This window comes from Penicillium atrosanguineum, assembly GCF_028827265.1.
Source record: "Penicillium atrosanguineum strain IBT 20685 chromosome Unknown utg000008l_segment0_segment0, whole genome shotgun sequence".
Lineage (NCBI taxonomy): Eukaryota > Fungi > Ascomycota > Eurotiomycetes > Eurotiales > Aspergillaceae > Penicillium > Penicillium atrosanguineum.
This window is the reverse complement of record NW_026623140.1, coordinates 1,113,089-1,131,841: the sequence shown is the minus strand read 5'-3', so window position 1 is coordinate 1,131,841 and position 18,753 is coordinate 1,113,089. Positions and strand designations below refer to the sequence as shown.

Here is an 18,753-nt window from a genome sequence, read left to right as displayed (position 1 = left end):
ACTTGCTCAGCAATTTGCCCGACTTTTCAAGCACTTTTCCCACCTTGCAAGCGGGATGAATGGATTCCAATTCTTTGAAAGCCCGGGTGCAGATTCGGCTAAGATGTTGAACCCTCGTATCTTGGAACAACATCTACACTGAGCAATGCAGAGGCCAACCGCTTCTGTCTTTAGACTGTTGGCTCTCTTTTCTCGCAGCAACCACAGTCACGATCACAATATCTCCACCGTACTACACCAATCAAGTTTCGGCATTAGCTCTCCACGTTTTCATGGAGTGGTTTTCGTCTTCTTTATCTTTGTTGTAATGATCCTCAAAGCACTATAAATTTTCGTATGTGTCCTTAGGGCTGAACAATAGTCCGTGCAAACATATGCAAGGCCTCATGGTAGCTTGAAGCTCTGTTGATTTTATCGTCATTTTCGAGATGGTAATTCAAAATAGCCTTCGAAATCTTTCAACCGTCTTAACTGAGGAGTTGAGCTGAGTGAAAATCATGTCTACTCCACCGATAAGCTGGGAATGAAAACGTTAGTTAGAGATGAGGACGGTGCCTATTGGACCCAGCATCCCAAACACCACACTGGAATAAACTTCTCTCTCACCGTCACTCTCTGCTCTTTTAACAAATTACATCGAAAAGACTTATAAATGAGAATTGTGGAGGGATTTTCTATCTCAAATTCGCCACGTGAACACGCTGGTACTATTAGTGGTCATCATAACAAAAACATTAAGCAACGTTGGCCTGGTTGTCTATAAGAGATCAATCAGCCTCTCTAACTTCCATCGATTGATTTATTTTTCTCCTGACAGCAAGCTCTTAGCACCACCTAGGCCTCCGGCGACATAGTTCTGAGCAGACTCGGCGCCTTGAGCCAAGCCCGATCCCACGTTGCTGGCACCGTCCTTTCCAGTGTCGACGTAGCTTTTAGCAGGTCCGGCGTGTGATCCACTCTCATCTTTCCCGTTTCTCTCGGCTCTGTTGATTCCCTCCTTTGAGGCGAACTGTCCGACTGGCGCGAACAGTCCCTTGTCACCGACCTGGTTTCCGGCGAGGTTGGACACATCGTCTTGGATTTGATCGACTTGATCTATTCCAGTGACTTTCGTCTTGGCAAGTTGCTCTATGTACCCGATATCAGCTTTGAATGAAAGACTTTCGCAGCGTCTTTGCCCGCTTACCTTTCGTCGCGTAGGATGCTTTATTATCGCCTTTTCCAAACCATCGGAGATATTGATCTTCGATCCATGGCATCCAATTCTCATATTGATCTCCGTAGGTTTTTTTGGCCCACTCGGAGTACGTCTGCTTCTCCTGGACGTCGTTGCCCGTAAGCTTGTCCGCGGGATTGTTTGTGTTGCTCATCGTGCGAATATCGGTTATGTTCAACCAGTAGTGATTAATAGATGTTTTTAGATAGCTAGTGCTCGATATTTGATCCTAAAAGGTCCTGCGGTCTTGGTCAATGTCAAGGAGTTTATATGAAGATCTAGTCTGATGACGTCAAAGGCTGTGCTGGGTCATATCCCAATCTATTTCGAACCCACATTTGAGTGTCAAGACATCACTGGTCGAATTATTTCGATCAAGAACACAAGACCGCAGCCACCAGGACCCACACCACCATGACGTGGGTCCTGGTGGCTCAAGCCACAGGAGAGACTTCGATATATTAATTTTGTCCATGAATGGCCAGACGGTCCCACTCAACCGCCTAAACAGGCTCCACGCCTGGCCATCGCGCAGTGACCAAATCGGGCAAAGTTTCGACTTATTCCCAAGCAGCTTCTTTCAACTGAGCAAACAGAAGTGTTAATTATCATGGCAAACCTGGATGACTCACTATGCCATCGCTAGGTGTACAATCTTAGTTCCTCCTCACGAAACAGAAAACGTGAGCTGGTCAAGTTCTCGATCATCTCATGCCGAAGGCCAGACAAGATGTGATCGATGACGTTAAGTCGAATAACCAGTATCATTAGCCACAAAAAGTGGAGATCTTCTAAGTTGCCATCCATTCACATCTAGGTCCTTGAGTATGGTTGAAGCCCTGGAAGGTCTTCGTCAGCCGAGGTGGGGGTGTACCAGGTGTGAGCAGGTCGATCTGACGAATGAAATTCATCGTGAAGGGTGTCTGACACTTGCAACATCTCCTCGCTATAGACAATTTGTAAACGCAAACAGATCACAAAGAGACGATCACTCTCCGGAATCTGGGCACAACCATCAGGTCAGATGCAACTTTGCGTCTACTACTAGACTAGAATCTATAAATGTTTCGATGACACCCAGGCACGGTAAGAATGAAGTTTTAACACGGGTGCGCTGCCTAGCAAAACCGGGAGCGACTTCGAAAAAGAACGTTGGTTTATCTATTTAGCTAATCTTTCACCATCCAGCCATACGTCGAGATAAATTTCAATCTCTTAGTTCTTTTTCTTCTTTGAAACTGTCAGAGAGGGATGACTGAATACAGAGATATGTGTAAGAGTGATGAATTAGTGCTATGGGAGGAGAAGTAGGCTATCTAGGCTACAAACAGAAACCTTGGAAGCAAACGTTCTACAGCTGTGATGGTCTTCAGAAATTATTTTCCTCCGGCGTTGCATTTGAAGCCCGACCGTAGATAAAGCCCACCATTTGGATCTTCCATTGAAGCCTACTCAATCAAAGTAACCAAGTCTGGTTTTCTCGAATCCATGCTAGAGATTGACTAGCTCCAGGGAAATACATCTATGTTCTGATGTAAGAGTTCTTGCCGGAACGAAAGTGGCTAGAGACCTTGCGAAGATGTTTTAACTGGATAAAATCATGGCACAAAAACTTCAAACCCCAAAAAAACATACAACAGCAGGGATTCGCTGGTGGTCACCCACCCAACTACTAACCTGCCGGCGTGTGGCTTAAGTACGGCTGAGCGGACGGGAAGCCCTGTTCTCCACACCCTATGGTCGTATGTACTGTGGTAAACGTTGAAAAGATCTCCGTCGATTAATTAGTATAGTCAAGTGCTGTATCCCAGCTGATTGTAGGGCGAAGGCCGCTTGAGCATCGCGCGACCGGGGATGAGAAGGGTGAGTGCGCTATAGACAGGTGGGTGAGAACAGGGTGAGAATCTTGCGGGCTGGCGCGACCACCACACTGACCTTCCCAGCTGAGCAAAAGTAGACTGTCATTGGGTTACAAATCATCATCTGAAACAGTATCTCTCTTGATATCCGCACACAGCCCCTCTGGTATTGATTTTCCACTAGACTAACGGGTTATCTCAAGTTTCAGCTCCACTAGCTTGGCCTCTCATCATCCTCGGCAGGTTAGACTCGACACGCTGGGAGAGTTGAATCCACAGACAGGTTTCCTCGATGAAGAACAGTCCATTGGTTAAGTTTTGCATTTTCTCGTGGCATTTGTACCAAGGTTAGTCCATTTGAAACCATCCCGGATGTTTTTGGCAAAGCCAAACCACATCAGTACAGACAGCGCCGACAATCAGTCAAAGTAAATCATGAAGTTACTGTTTCAGCTATTCAACGTTTCCCCTGATGGAGTGATTAACGGACCCTGTTGTGCAAAATGACATGCCGACACCTAGACGGCCAGAGACTATCAGAAGATCAACCGCTTCAATTTATTGTTAGTCAACCCCGAGGAAACATGGGCTAACAGTATAGCTCCCCGGAAACTATTTCCTGGCTAAAAAAGAAAATGAATGTAAACAAGCAATAATAACGATATATATCAAGCCTCTCACGTCGGATTTGCGAATACGCCAGCGTCTACATAGTGATTGAGTTCACTAAATTTCTAGCAGTTTGAGTGGACCTTATCAATAGATGTGAGCTGAAAAATGACACTCGATATATCCTGGTTCCTACAATGTTGCTTCGGTTTAATATTCAAATTAAGGTGCCGGTACATAACGGAGTAGCCCAAAGTCGCATATCGTGGATTCTTGCTTAGGGCTACATAACCCCGAGAAGGCTTCTTGAACAGCCGCAAAGGCAGCCTGGAGATGCTCCGTCGCTTCAATAGCTAGCTATGTTAGGACGCTTGTTCATCAGAGTGCGTAAAAAGAGTCTGATCTCTTATCTTTAATCGAACGTCTAGGCCTTCCTGTAAAACTAGCCATCCTGGTCTCACACGGTACCTTTTGGGGTCGACTAATTCAAGATCAAACCGACGGAATAGCTCCGGAACCATTTTGTAAATTTCCAGCAGCGCAATGTTCTTCCCAAGGCAAATGCGAGAGCCCGCCCCGAAAGTGAAGATCGCATTTTCCATGGCCCGAAGTTGCTCCTCAGTACCGTCGAGCCAGCGCTCAGGCACAAACTCGTCTGCATTGTCACCGAAAACATTTCGATCACGGTGGATAGTCCAGGCGTTGCAGCCCACCACAGTCCCCTCTGGCAGGTACTGCCCGCAAATTTCTAGGCCGCCAGCAGGAATATCACGGGGGATGATTTGCCCAAGGCCAGGGTGGATCCGGAGGCACTCCTTGAGGACAGCCTGGAAGTATACCATGCTCTGGCCCTCAAGCCAGGTGATAGGTTTTTTAAGCTCTTTCTGGTCCACCAAAGAAGCGACGCGGGCCTGGACAATTGTAGCGATCTCGGAGAGCACCTTTTTCAGAGAGCCTTTATGGCTAAGGATTCTGTAAATGACCTCTCTGAGGGCAATGGCAGTAGTGTCCGAGCCCGCGCTAACATTGGTGTTTGCGTACGTTGCAAGCCTCTGGTCAGTCATGAGTTCGGGGTTCTTCTCGCGTGCTTCCAAAAATCTTGTCAAGAAATCGCGGCGAGAAGCACCAGGGGTTTCAGCGTGGTGACTGATCTGCTTTGTCGTAAACTTCATAAGGGGGCCGGTTGGGTGGAAGAGTCGGAAGATGTGGCCAAATCCCTTGAGCCGCACGTATTCATCAAGAAAAGGTAACTGGCCCATCTAGAATATGGCTGTTAGCAATGGAGAGGTATGGATAACAACGTAACGCACAATACCAATATAATCCATGGCTTTTCCAGTATGAAGCATCATTGATTCAATGTCTTTACCGCTTTCCAAGAAGCCGAAGCGCTTGCTGAAGGTGAGTTCGCCACTACATAATACTTAGTGACTATTTTCGAGGCTAAAGAACAGCCTCACTCACATAATATCGAAGGCATACATTTGGACCCAGTCGGTAAGAGGGCACGTCGCACCGGTCGCCACAAAGCGTGACTCAAGTTCTTTAAAGAAACAGAGGGATGTCGAGTCGACAAGCGGCTCAAATTCAATCAACGTTCCAAGCGCATAAGCGTTCGCCACAGTTCGTCGGAGAAGACTGTGCTTCTTTTCATCTCGAGTGGAGGACACGTTATCTAGAACATTTCCATCTTTGGCTGTCACATACTGTGATATATAGAGCCGGCTCTTTTTTTGTGTCATTCGTCAGTAGCTGAGAAGCAAAAGTACCATGCCAATACTGCGCAAATCTCCTCCTTACCTTGCGTAAGATTGGCTTCCAGCCGTATATGATCTTCAGTGCCTCAGCATCCGATACAGACACAGTGTTAGGCCCTAAGCGAATTAGTGGCGATTGGTATTTAGAATGTAGATCGAACTCGGTAAGTCCTCGCCGCCGAAAATAGTGCACGAAGAGCCATATGCCACTTAGTGAAGCGAGGAACGGCCCAGGAATCTTGCTCAATCCATGTCCGATTCTGTTATGAATGAGATGTGCCGTGATGAACGCAACGAGAATGTGGATCAAGTAATTCTTCACCGTGGAAACTATAAACAGAGAAAATGACATCACGGCCCTAATCCGTTCGTCCAGAAAGACTAGGCAAGTGTTATCTTCGCAGAAGTGATTTATTATCGTAAAAAAAAGGCAGGATAATCAGGGGTATCCTCCAGCTGCGTAGGTTTCCTTTTCTACATAGTTTGCGTGTGATAAACAGCGTGCGTCGGAAAAGTCACGGAATTAGCTTTTTGCCCCTCACGGTCTTGGTCATTCCGGGACTTCCATGGAAAGACCGGCGCCCCGCCCTATTTCAAATGGGGATCGGAAGCTTAGGATCTTCCCTAGGCGCTAGAAGTTGGCGGCACAGGATGACCGGTGCACTTGGACCTTCACGAGCTGGTTACTTATGAAGATATAGCTGCAAATGATTCGAATTGAATTAGCAGGGGCAAAAAATACTTCCAAGCATTACTGCCGGAAAGGCCGGAAAGGCACGGGTGTGCCTCTTTGTTATTTCGGAGCACGGACACATCAGAACCCACACTTTCGAAATCCGATTCATTGTTGTGGAGGTAGTGAAGAATACCATTCAAAAAGTCTCACAACGCAAAAGCAGGCTTTTACCGGGTGAAGCGCCTATCAAGCGACACCCCTAGTTTAAAGAGCCTCTAGTAGGGTCGCAAAAAGAATAAAATTTCGAGAACATTTTATATTATACAGAGTAAACAACTACCAGTACGCGTTGATTGATCGATCAACCTAATTTCACTCAAAATCGACAGTGCGGGCTTTGATGCCTTTCTCTTGTAATCCAGACGCTCTGATAGGGTCCAGGGACGGGCCTCTAAACCTTGACAGGTCTCATTCTTGGTTCAAATAATAGTTTGTAACCATAGCAGCTCCATCGTCGACCGTGGTGAGCTTACGCATATCATAGAGGCGTCCACTACAACCTCAACAGGTTCTGTTTCCTCAGAAATACCTAGAGTGGGGCCAATGAGAGCGCGCGATAAATAAGGGCGTCTCAATTGCTAATTACCACGAAGTTACGACACCATAAGTAGCCTTCAGGGGTGTAGCTCCTGCTAGTGTGTTGACGGCCTGCGCTTATCCTAGTTAGCTCTTCCTCGAGGAAATGGTATGCCTTTTTATGAATCAGGATGTTATTTGCAATAGTGTGCCCATGTGTAGTAATTTATCTCGGTGTTATCTTTTTGCGGTATTCTAAGTTACCGCCGAAGCACACATGGATTTGAAATACATATCTCAGTCGTTCCTCAATGAAGACGCCTCAAATCTAGTTTCCATTGACAAATCTTGTGAGAGTAACCGGATCTTGATCTAAGTACCAGCTATTCATGTTGTTAGCTTTGTAATTGCATTGAAAGGCCGAGGTGACATACGTAGGATCAGCTTCCTCCTCAATCGACAACTCATGCGACAGGAACCCATTGTTGAGCCAAGCAAAGTCCAACTGAGGCTCGGGGCATCGACTCTCCCACTCAAAGTCCTCATAGCGATGGCGACGAAGAAGTTCAAAGTAGTGCAGCCGTGAACCAGGATGGAAAGCATGCAATGCACCACTCGCGTCGCCATTCTTGAATGAGCTCTGGCAAGAGTCACCCCAAACCGTCTTGTCCAACCATGACAACATCTGGAACTGGTAAGCCTTCGCCTTTCCATCCTTAAGATGGAATGAAGAGTAGTTCTCCCGCTGCAACTTTCTGATCATGTCTACCAGGTACAGAGTGATGCGCTCAATAGAAGTGATCATACTGCCGTGGCCGACTGGGCTGCCGGGTCCCATATAGATGAAATAGTTGGGCATGTCCTGCGCGATCGCTGACATGTAGCAGGCTGGGTCTTTCTCCCATTGCGTTTGGAGGTTTACGCCATTCCGTCCGATGACGGGCCAACGAGGAATGAAGGACATGTCGAATCCAGTGGCAGCGATAATGACATCAAAGTCACGCTCCGTACCATCGTGGGACTTCAGACCAGTCTTGGTAAAGGAGTCGATTTCTCCCCAGACAACCTCACAGTTATCAGCAGCGAGCGCCTGAAGATAGCCTGGTCCGGGAGTGGGTCGACGACATCCAACGCCGAAAGAAGGAATAAGGAGGTCAGCGACTTCAGGCTTCTTCTCCAGCTTGAAGCGCATATCCTTGGTGGTGAAATTGCGAGCCATTTCCTGGAACTCGCTTCCTTGAATAAACAAGGGGAATCGGAAGTTCAATTCCTTCTCAATTTCCTTGCGAAGTGTGAGGTATTCTTCTGGGTTCTCAATCCACTTCTTCTGCTGCTCCTCGTCGTAAAGCATGTTGGATACCCCTTGCCCGATGAATCTAGAGCCGAGGTTGGCTGTCACCCATGTTGGGGATCGGATGTACGCCCCGACATGACTGGCGACTTTCTGAACAGCTGCAGTGACTTGGATTCCACTGCTTCCGTTGCCGATAACAGCGACCCTCTTGCCATGAAGGTCAATCTCAGGATCGTAGTTGGCACTGTGAACGAGAGTACCCTGGTATTTCTCGCGACCGGCAACATTGGGCCATCTCCAGTTGTTCATATACCCACTGGCATTGATGAAGACGTCGCATTCCTGCACTATGTCGTCGCCAACCTCTCCATCGGAAACACCCTTGGCGGAAACGATAGTGCGACGGCCATCTGTGTTCTTGCTGGTGACGATCCACTTTTGTTTCTGGTCGTCCCAGACAGCCCCGGTGATCTTGCGACAAGTTGTAACATATTTCGTCAAATCGAACTTATCGACTACATTCTCGATATACTCAAGAATTTCAGGCGCCGAGACGTAAAATGAGGACCAATTGGGGTTAGGTGCCCATGTAAACTAGACAATGTCAGTATACAGTAATAAAATACCACGAATATTGTGGATTGAACATACCAAGTAGTTGTGGGAGGGGATGTCGCAGGCACATCCGGGGTAGCGGTTCTCGAGCCATGTTCCTCCTAAGCCAGCATTCTTTTCAAAGATCTGGAGATCGACATTGGGCAATTGGCCGCTTTGCACAGCATGAGCAAAAGAAATTCCGCTGACACCCGCACCGGCAAGAATAATCTTCACACGACGAGGAGTATCGAAGGGAAGCTTGGATTGTTCATAGGCAACAGGGTATTTGTTGCGGTATGCTTCGGTGGCTTCGATAGGCTTGAGTGGTGCCTCTCCACTGGCACCATTGGCCTCGACAGATCGAGTCATATTCAAAATTGAGCTAGGAATATTGATGTGTTGGTAACGTGAGTGACGAGGTTGTGGGGTAATTTGGACGGTTAGTTTGAAGGGAAAAGGTTGGAAAATAAGCTACTTATGGCTAAAGTAATCTTATATTGAAAGGCTCCCATGCATTTCGCGAGTACTGATGCATTATATGCCAATAAAATAGAGTGATACCGGAAAAGCCATCCTATGATGGTTCTCCCTTGATGCTGGGTGAGGTAAGGTCATGGGGTGAGCCGGAATTGAAGCATAACGGAACTAAGGTCATCCGCGGCTGTTCCGAAGGCGGTGGGAACCACTTAAGTCTCAGCGAATAAGAAAACTATACATCCAAATGGTCCGGAATTTCACAACTTGTCCAGTACCCGCAAATTGCTTAGGAAATACGGTGTATAAAATTCATTCCGAGGGGAAAGGGAAACCGTTGTCGGATACCATCTGCCTTTAGGCTTCAACTGAGAAGAAGGTAGGTGCTACTTAAGACAAAGGAAAATCTGAATCAATAAATAATTATCATAACAAGTTTGGTTCTTTCTATTTCTATCGAATCGCAGTACCTTAAACGCAAAATGTCTTACGCCGATCTCAAGAACAAAGTCTTCTTCGTTACGGGCGCTGCCTCTGGGCAAGGCCGCGCTACCTCCATTCTCCTCGCTCGTCAAGGGGCAAAACTTGGCCTTTTGGATCTAAACGACCCCCAAGAAGTCGTCAACGAAATTAAAAAAGTCGGCGGTGAAGCCATCGGATTCAAAGTTGATGTTACCAACTCTGCCGGAATCGAGGCCGCCGTGAAAGCAACCAAGGAGCACTATGGCAAGATTGACGGTGCAGCCAATCTCGCCGGGTGGATTGGAACTCAGGGGTTTACAGGAAAGGGGTATGCACTTGATGCCATCAAGGACGAGGAGTGGGATAAGATGATGGCAATCAATCTGAACGGCATTCGGAACAGTTTGTCGTCGGAGCTTAGACATATTGCCGACAGTGGAAGTATTGTCAACGTCGCGAGTATTGCAGGCCAACGAGGCTCCCCATGGAATGCTCCATATGGAGCAGCTAAGTGGGGTGTTATTTCCTTGACTAAGTCGGCCGCCCAGGAAGCGGGATCTAAGAACGTTAGAGTGAACGCTGTGGCTCCGTGAGCGAAAATGACCCCCCTTTGTGAATACAGGTGCTGATGAATAAAGTGGTGTTGTCGATACGCCCCTCGCTACTGCTCTTGGCTCCCCTGACCTGGTTTTCCAGAGATTGGTTGCGAGATCCGCGCTGCAACGCCTTGCCCAACCCGAAGAAATCGCCCAATGTATTCTATTCTTGCTGAGCGATGCTTCTAGCTTTGTCACAGGAAGTGTAAGTCTTTCTATAACTGTCTTGCCTTTTTCCTACATCAAAACTAACTTTATTATTGAATATAGGTCCTGAATGCCGATGGCGGATTCCAGTAGTTATCTCTATAATACGGACTATCCTGAAGCTAGATAAATTAATAACTCACTACATTCCTACCCACTGTATTTTTGTGTTGAATTTTTCAATGTGTAGAATAGGAAGAATAAAATAAGAATAAGTATTTCTTGAGTACCAGCAATATCCTCTGATACGTAGTAGTCTCTTTGTGTTATTTTAGTTAAAAACAATCTCTATAGCTAGTGTTATTCAAAAAAATTCACGCTCAGCCAGGATCAAACCAACCACCTTCAGATGGCAATCCTATTAACAGAACTTTCAAAGTGCGATGCCCATAATATAAGAGCCTCTCTACCAGCACCTTTGGCCTTGATAGATTAAGCCATTTAAAATCAAGTTAGGAATATTGATAGATCAGTAAGGTAAGCGATAAGATTATAAGGTAATTTAGACAGTCAATTTAAAGGGAAAGGTCAATAAATAAGCCACTTATAGCTAAAACAATCTTATACTAAAAGGCTCCTATATATTCCGCGAGTACTAATGCATTCTATTCTAATACAATAGAGTGATACTGGCAAAACTATCCTAAAACAATTCTCCCTTAATGGGAGAGCTATGTATTCTAAAACATATCATAATATAGTATGAATTATTTACTAGAGCTCTTCTGCACAAATTGAACAATAATGTCTAACCCTTCCTCAGTCGCATTTCCCATCGGAATAATAGTGAAGGCATGGCATGCCCCATCAACCACACTCAACTCGGTCACATTTCCAGCTTGTTGCCACCTAGCGGCCATGAAAATACTATCATCAAGTAGTGGCTCAATATTGCCCGTCAAAAAAAGTGCCGCTGGCATTTCCTTCAAATCGGCATAAAGAGGCGAAACAAGTGGATCCTTCCTCTGCATCATTGGAATGTGGCTGAAGCCTGCCTCGCAAAAGTCCATCATGCCTTCTTTACTCAGTACGATGTTCCGAGTGTGGCTCAAAAGAGATGGTGTGTAGGTAAGATCGAAGATTCCATATCCAGCCACAATCGCATCCAAATTTGATCGGACGTCGACTCCATAGTCCCTGCGAAGAGAGAGACCAGTTGAAACTGCGAGCCAACCACCTGCTGATTCACCCCCGAGAACCTTCAGTGATGCACCGAGTTCTTTCTCGCCGGCTGAGCTGAGTGCGTATAGAGCCGCATCAACACAATCGTGGAAAGGCTTGGGGAAAGCATTTTCCGGTGCCAGTCGGTACTCAACGGAGACCATAGTCAGACCCAAGCGATCAGACAAGGTGGTCAAATAGTTATCGTATGATGCATTGCTACCGATAACAAAGCCACCTGTCAAATTTTAGTCAGTTGATGCACGAAGGATCGGGTTGTGTTGGCAGTCTGTGTTACTCACCGGCGTGGAAGTGAAGCCAGACACCTTTGCTCAATTGTTCAGTCGGTTCAATGATTCTCAATTCAATTTGATAATCGTCTCTTCCAAAAATATTTACAGTCCTTGCTTTAGGGTTGAGAGCAGGCGCCGTGAACCCATTCAGACCCTCTCGGCGCATTTTACGGTAAGCAGCCGGAGACTCACATTCTTGCCATTGAGTACCTCCTGCGAGTTGTGCTTCAAACTTGTCTAAAAACTCAAGGCGAGCCTTCAAAGTAGCTTCCTCAATAGGAAGGGGCAGCACGTTCAATGACATAATTTCTGTGGTATGTGGAACACAAGCAATTGAAATTACGATTTTCCTCCAATGTGATATTTATTTTGGCAGTTTTACATCGCTTTCATATATAGATGCCAAGCAATAATCATGTACAAATTTTATTCAGGCCTGGGGGACATAATTTCGGGATTGAGTACTCATAATGAAACGGAACAGTAATGCCGGAAGAGACTAGCACGGAACAAAAAGTGGGCATTCTGTTCGGAAAGTACACGGAATCAACTAACTTGTTTGGCAATAGTCCCACCCCCTTACCCCTGCTGTGACAACTCACTTCTGCCTTAGCTGGGAATCCGGTTTTTTGGTTTAAAGAGAACCACGGGAGCTTCTGTCTTATGGCTTTGATATACAGCTAATGGTGCCGCTTTGTATTACAAGATACGTTATTGGCTAAAGAGTACATTTGAACTGGCTCCAGTAGTCTCTTCGATTCAAATATCTCGCTCAATACAAGCTTGGAAACCAAAACAGCCTCCAATCCTAAGTCTCTTCTAGACTGCCATCCCCTTCCTAGCTTCTCGTCTTCTGTTGAACCGTCAAATCATTCCTGTCTCACAGGAAGAAAGTTTTATATTTCTCCCAGCCAATAGACTCGGGGAGAAGACAAAACTCAAAGTTATACAACACCTTCGCCAGAATCACACGCAGTTCGTGGTATGCCAGACTGTTTAATCATTAGCAAATTATCTATGGAAGAGTAGAGAAAGACAACTTTCTTCCAAGGCAGTTGCGAGGGCCAAACGAAAATAGCTAGAACGCAGCCTTGTTAACGGGAGCAAAATCATCGCCAATCCAGATTTCAGGGATGAAATCATCAGGTCGCTTTAACTTTTTGGGTTTTGATAGGAAGCCCTTTGATTAACAGATAGTGCAGTCTATTACTTATCTACAAGTTAGAAATTGATTAATGAATGTATACATTAGATAAGAAATACCTTTCCAGGGATATACTCCCCGCAGACAAGCAATCCATCGTCTAGGGTAATTATGTGGTTGAAATTATCAACTAACATATCTACGTATCCGCAGGTCAAGGACTACTATTCCCCAAGCGCCCGGTCAGAAAAGGCATGCGAGAAGTTGCGACGGAAACGAGAGTGATCAGGTCCTTCCGTCCGGATAATATATAGAGCTCCATTGAAAGATGGGCCATAAAACCGAGAGTCCTTCTCAGTAACTTTTTTCCCTACAGCCGCATGACCATAGATTCCCTTCTGTGCCTCTCCAGTAGTGTAGCTTAATTAATCCGAAGCGACACGAACTACATCACCGTACGTGACATGCAATCCAGTGACCCACTGAAGCAAGTTGCCTTTGAAAGTGTGAGAGAGTTGATGTATGCGCGATGCAGCTGCGAACATTGGCCCCGGGTACTTACCAAGGGGGTTGATGAAGACTTCATAATAGACCTGCAAGACCAAGACAAGCAGAGTCTAATCAAGCTCGGTCAGTAGGCCCCATCTAGTATAACAGGAAGTGAAACGTAGCGAGGTAAGAGTTACTGAAATGTAGTGCTCAGGAATAATGCTTGAGGCGGATTGAAAGAGCATCTTTGACTTGCACAAGAATGTTTTTCCTGGTCAGAAGGGATAGATCGGCTGGAATGGCATTACAATAAGACAAGAAGATAAAGTGGGAGATATCTGACATAGTATAGCAAGATACTGGCCGTTGTCTCATATTTATTTGAGATTATGCAGAAAAAAGGTTGCACAGCACTATGGACGCGCTAACTTCAAATCAACTTAGCATATCGTCCTAAAGGTTGTGGGATCTTCAGCGTTTCAGATAGCTATGCCGTGATTCCTGCGTATTGACCAGTGTATCCCTTCATCGGGTACGTCATTGGGGGCCACTTTTCATTTCATGTATCCTGAAGTATCTGGACATAATGCTGAGAGTTGCTTCTTTTGTTTGGGTATATACGCAAAATGTCTTCCGCGGAACCAAGGAATAAACTTTCTGATTTAGTTGGGCCGGACCATTACCCCAGGTTTTCATCCGTTTCCCCATCGACGCTTGGCACCGGTGGGAGGTATAATATTCCATTTGATAATTTTGCTTGGAAGAGAATATGAATGATAGATAAAATTGAAAAAAAATGCTTACAATTTCCATAATAGTTAATCGCAGGCTAAGCTAACATGTTCAATATGCGAAACGAAAATGAAATGGAAGATGCGATCGAGCTTCAACATTCAACTTAAGGGTCATACCCAGGTGAATTCAAATCAAGGAATCATTTATATATTACAAAAGATCTCCCCCAAAGTGGGTGGTAGAATAGTCCATAGGAAGTGCATGTTGGGCTTTGAACGCTATATCTTCCAGATCCATGTTCATCAGAAGTTGACACTGGAAGTCATCCACTTTGAATGGCAAGCAGTCGGTCGCAGGATTTTTGGACATTGCCATAGAAAAAGGCAGAAAGCCCTGATTATTGGGCTCTGAGTGTATGCCAGCTGGACTCCTGTCTTGCCCTGGTCGATCCACAATGGTTCTCCAAAATGTCTCAGAGAGAGTGTCCAAATCCGCAGAGCAGTCCAAATGAGCTTTTTGATTTGCTCCGTTCTGGCTCGGTGGAGATGCAGTCAATCCGTCAAGGGGTCTGAACCTATCGTAGGGTGGTAGAAGATCCCGTAAATATTGATATACGTGGGATGCCGTCGCGACAGAATTTGATAGCGTTTGAAGAAGTTGACTAGCAGAGCACACCATCCCCTTCAGAAGTTCAACTGAAAATATAGGCTTTGGATCACACTCTTCTGGAACGATATGGTACAGAATCTCGACCAGGGAGGTGGTCAGAATATACCCAGATGGCCTCAAAGAAGTGGTCATGGTCATATAGCTTTGAATTGCTTCGATAATTGCTTCACAAATTGAAACCGATGTTTGCCGACGCTCGATATCATGTTCAGTAGATGTGAGAGGTTTATGGCGAATACTCAAACGAAGGGATTGGAACCGCTATAGAATAGGTCAGCGTGGCCATGCTTGAGTGAAACGAGGTTCTAAAAGACTCTTGCTTCTTACCAAAAATACAATAAGTCTCTGGCGAATTTGTGTCTCTCCTTCCAAGCACATATACTCTGCGACCTTAGACGATTTCCAGTGAAGGTTCGGCGGTACTTGCCGATATGAAAGAACAATCCGCGTATCCATCATCTGTGATTCCCCCCAATCATCAACCTTCGGGGCTTGGGGTGAAAAGAAGCCATCCCAAATGTAAGCCCACAAGCGGCTGAATGATATCAAGCTCTGTAAAAGGTCGTACTTGCTTGAACCCATATGATTCTTCAGTTTGCTAAAATCACTCACAGCACTCTCATCTTCACGTAGAAAATACGTGATGCCGCATTTTTGCGTGATGCGTTTGTCAAGGAAATAAAGTGTCCACCACAGACCCTGGCGAGATACAAGATCAGAATCATCATTCGGCCACAGTGTTTGGTTGTTGAGCCCGATTTTTAACGCAATCTGGAATCCTTGTGTGATGCTCTGAAGGGCCATGTGATGCATCGACATCTCCAGAAGAAAAGCGGACGAAGTAGTGTGATAGATGACCGTTCCAAGGTCAGCTTCGTGAAGTTTGTTGAAATATTGCATCAGCTTTAGCCCTTGTAAGTAACTCTGCGGGACTGGCCGGGGCTTGCAAGATTCAACAGGGCGGGTAAGAGACTCAGCATAGGCTAACATGTTCAACAGAATGGCGATGATCTTGCAATGTTCAGGACCTATCACAATTCGATGGTTTCCATGCTCATATCCGTGCAAGGAAAGAACCATTGACAGTCGCTCATATATGACGGCCTGGTTAAGACATGGAAAATAGGATTCAAATTCCTGGAAAAAGATGTTGACTAGTTCCCAGAGAGCTTGCGGTTCTTGCAAAGTCACTGTAGCCAACCGAGATTGGGAAGGGTCGCTGAGGTCACCTGTAGCGCGAGGCTGCCGTAGCTGTCTCAGAGCATTCAGCTGGCAGCCGATTGGCAGGCTATTGAGCGATGAAGTTGTAACACCAAGCGTATCGGATTCCATAGGCTCCTCCAAAGGACTGGGAATATCTTGATAGGACCCGAAATTGCAGACCGAGCGATTTTCAAAAATATCGTTGTCCGAGATATTGGACATAGACGGGTACCTTCGTTTGGGAGACTGCTCCGATTCAGAGACACTCATATTATAAAACAGTGCGTCGGCCACATCTTTTTTATCTGTCACGCCGAAGCTCCGATTTTTAGAAAGAGCATTCACTTGATCTTGGAGTTGGGAAAGTTGCTCTTTCAAGGAAATGGACGTTCTGATTTCTTTCCGCGGACAAGGTCTAGGGGATGTCTCCGTAGGGTATCTGGATATCATCAGCCGTCTGATTTGGAAGACCGATGGTAAAGGTGAACCTCACTCCTCTCTGGTGCGCTTTTTTTGCATCGGTACTTCTGGTTGGTTTCCCCTGGCATAGTGGCACTCGATGCTTCTGGTTCGACAGCTGCAACATATGGGCTCCCCTGAACACTTTTTGTGTGTTAATGACGTCAAGTTGCAATCAAGATAAGAAACACCAAATCATTCGAAACTAACCTTGACTTTTCGTCGTTGGCATTCAAAGCTAGATGGTTAGTTCGCGCGTCAGTATGGTAAGTGAAGGGAAACCGAGGACGCTGACCATGCTTGTGACGTGTACCTATCACGCTTGGAGCCTTCCTTGCGACTTGTCTCCTTGGGCATGGGGCTTGATGGATGTTTTTTCCTATTCTAAAATGGGTATTCCTGTTCTTTTCTTCTCGAGCTAGAGAAGAACGAGGCGAGCAACACGCGATATCGGACTTAGAAGATGGGCTGTAGAGCTTACAAGTAAAATGGAACACCACATGAAAAGGTCAGACAAAGCAGTCGTGGGGGATTTGCACACCCCCAGTCTCACTACCAATGAATCGTGCGGGGAAATTAGGTTCCCGGTACCCATCTGGACCTTGCTGCTCGCCAGTGGCAAGGAAAGTTATGCAGTGACTTTATCCCCATTTTTTCTGGCATACCCCGCTTTCTCTTTGGCATCTATATTTCGTTCTACTAGTCGTCATGATGTACATAGTAAATTCAGACCATTCTGATCATTCGGATCATATGTCCCTCGTATCCTCTCTTGAAACCATCTTCAATTCGACGAAAATCACCAATCGGGGCTTTGATCATGGTGACTAATTCTCACTTTGCCAGTGGTGGAACGGAATTTGATTTTCACAATGCCACGAAAGTTGGGAACAGACTGATTGCACAACTCTCCCACTAAGACATAGGGTTGGGAAGAGAAAATATCAGACGGGTCTTGATTAAGGCAGTCTATTGTTCAATAAATAGAGCGTTGGAGTAGCTAATGAATTGGCGGTACTAGTATTAAGGAGGGTATTGACACGGAATGTAAATTCCACGGAAGTCTTCCGAGCCGGGAATAGGGGCGGGAAACGAGCGTAAGCACACTGGTTAGGTACATATTATATCTCCAAAATTCAGTTAAAGAACATCTAAGAAATAATATTGTGTTCCAATCTCATTCTGAATCATTGCTACTATGTCGGCTCAAGTGAAAACGCTGAATGGCGTGGCTCTGGTAACAGGCGCAGGTTCGTAATGAAATTACCAATGAAAGGGACGACTATTAACTATAACAGGATCTGGAATCGGGCGTCAGCTATGTCTCGCCTATGCCCAGGTAGGATGCAGGGCTATTGTATTGGCCGACATCAAGATTGACGGCATCAACGAAACCATTTCATTGATAAAAGCTCGAGGATACGCGACACAGACACTGGGATTAGAGACAGATGTTACAGATATGGTGTCAGTGAAACACATGGTCTCAGAGACTATCAGCGCATTTGGAAGCCTAGATTATGGTTCGTCTCTCAGGTCTATCGATGGTCGATAATAACAATGGGAATGCAGCTGCCAATGTCGCCGGAATCACAGCAACCGCTCGCGTACCAACCGCGATTTACCCTCACGAAGAGTACGATAAGATCCTTGAAATCAACACAAAGGGCGTTTTGATCTGTATGCAGCAGCAAATACAGGTGATGCAAAAGCAGGACGCTACCTGCACCCCGGGAATCGACAACCCACTTCGAGCACAGAGAGGAAGTATTGTCAATATTGCCTCTATCACTGGATTTGCTGCCTTGCAAAATATGATGCCATACAACGTCTCAAAGCATGCTGTCATCGGTCTCACAAAATCTGCGGCTATTGATCATGCCCCGCAAGAGATTCGTATCAACGCCGTGTGTCCAGGTATGACTGAGACACCCATGGTTGCGGGTAGGAAGATTTATACTGTACCAGGAAAGTCCAGGGGATGGGCTGTGGAGGGAAACGGAAAGCAGAGACTCGCTATACCTGAGGAGATTGCTGATGTGTGTATATTTTTAAGTGGCTGTGGTGCTAGCTATATGTCAGGGTCATCAGTTACGGTCGATGCGGGACACCTAGCGGCATTGCGATATGACGGCAGCTCGTGCTAAAATAAATGTAAAGCGTTATTTAATCGTATCATTTTCGATACCCCAAATCATCTCTTATTAGTTGGTCATTACTTTGCCAATGACTTGCAAAAGACGGTCTGACGTAGAATTTTCCCCAGTGACTCTATGT

At 45.9% G+C, this 18,753-nt stretch overlaps 7 protein-coding genes across 7 annotated transcripts; 2 read left to right on the top strand and 5 right to left on the bottom strand.

Moving 5' to 3' along the window:
• Positions 1–799: 799 nt before the first annotated feature.
• On the bottom strand, positions 800–1,370 carry N7443_009921 (uncharacterized protein; the record flags this gene model as incomplete). The annotated part of the gene is made up of 2 exons (XM_056889977.1): positions 800–1,128; positions 1,187–1,370. 2 exons carry the CDS (start codon positions 1,368–1,370, stop codon positions 800–802), a joined length of 513 nt encoding a protein of 170 aa, XP_056736468.1.
• Positions 1,371–4,046: 2,676 nt separating this feature from the next.
• On the bottom strand, positions 4,047–5,769 carry N7443_009920 (cytochrome P450; the record flags this gene model as incomplete). The annotated part of the gene is made up of 4 exons (XM_056889976.1): positions 4,047–4,943; positions 4,995–5,097; positions 5,149–5,411; positions 5,485–5,769. Coding segments are annotated over 4 exons (1,548 nt in total), but the record flags the coding sequence as incomplete, so codon positions are not given.
• Positions 5,770–7,021: 1,252 nt separating this feature from the next.
• N7443_009919 (flavin-containing monooxygenase) lies at positions 7,022–8,953 on the bottom strand (the record flags this gene model as incomplete). The annotated part of the gene is made up of 3 exons (XM_056889975.1): positions 7,022–7,076; positions 7,128–8,581; positions 8,639–8,953. 3 exons carry the CDS (start codon positions 8,951–8,953, stop codon positions 7,022–7,024), a joined length of 1,824 nt encoding a protein of 607 aa, XP_056736466.1.
• A 587-nt stretch (positions 8,954–9,540) lies between these two features.
• On the top strand, positions 9,541–10,416 carry N7443_009918 (SDR family NAD(P)-dependent oxidoreductase; the record flags this gene model as incomplete). Its single annotated transcript, XM_056889974.1, has 3 exons — positions 9,541–10,109; positions 10,159–10,321; positions 10,387–10,416. The coding sequence occupies 3 exons, from the start codon at positions 9,541–9,543 to the stop codon at positions 10,414–10,416; spliced, it is 762 nt and encodes a 253-aa protein (XP_056736465.1).
• A 614-nt stretch (positions 10,417–11,030) lies between these two features.
• N7443_009917 (alpha/beta hydrolase) lies at positions 11,031–12,081 on the bottom strand (the record flags this gene model as incomplete). The annotated part of the gene is made up of 2 exons (XM_056889973.1): positions 11,031–11,722; positions 11,787–12,081. The coding sequence occupies 2 exons, from the start codon at positions 12,079–12,081 to the stop codon at positions 11,031–11,033; spliced, it is 987 nt and encodes a 328-aa protein (XP_056736464.1).
• Positions 12,082–14,355: 2,274 nt separating this feature from the next.
• Positions 14,356–16,239, bottom strand: N7443_009916 (fungal specific transcription factor domain-containing protein; the record flags this gene model as incomplete). Its single annotated transcript, XM_056889972.1, has 2 exons — positions 14,356–15,075; positions 15,142–16,239. 2 exons carry the CDS (start codon positions 16,237–16,239, stop codon positions 14,356–14,358), a joined length of 1,818 nt encoding a protein of 605 aa, XP_056736463.1.
• A 1,435-nt stretch (positions 16,240–17,674) lies between these two features.
• N7443_009915 (SDR family NAD(P)-dependent oxidoreductase) lies at positions 17,675–18,591 on the top strand (the record flags this gene model as incomplete). Its single annotated transcript, XM_056889971.1, has 4 exons — positions 17,675–17,726; positions 17,775–17,999; positions 18,049–18,515; positions 18,568–18,591. The coding sequence occupies 4 exons, from the start codon at positions 17,675–17,677 to the stop codon at positions 18,589–18,591; spliced, it is 768 nt and encodes a 255-aa protein (XP_056736462.1).
• Between the last annotated feature and the right edge of the window lie 162 nt (positions 18,592–18,753).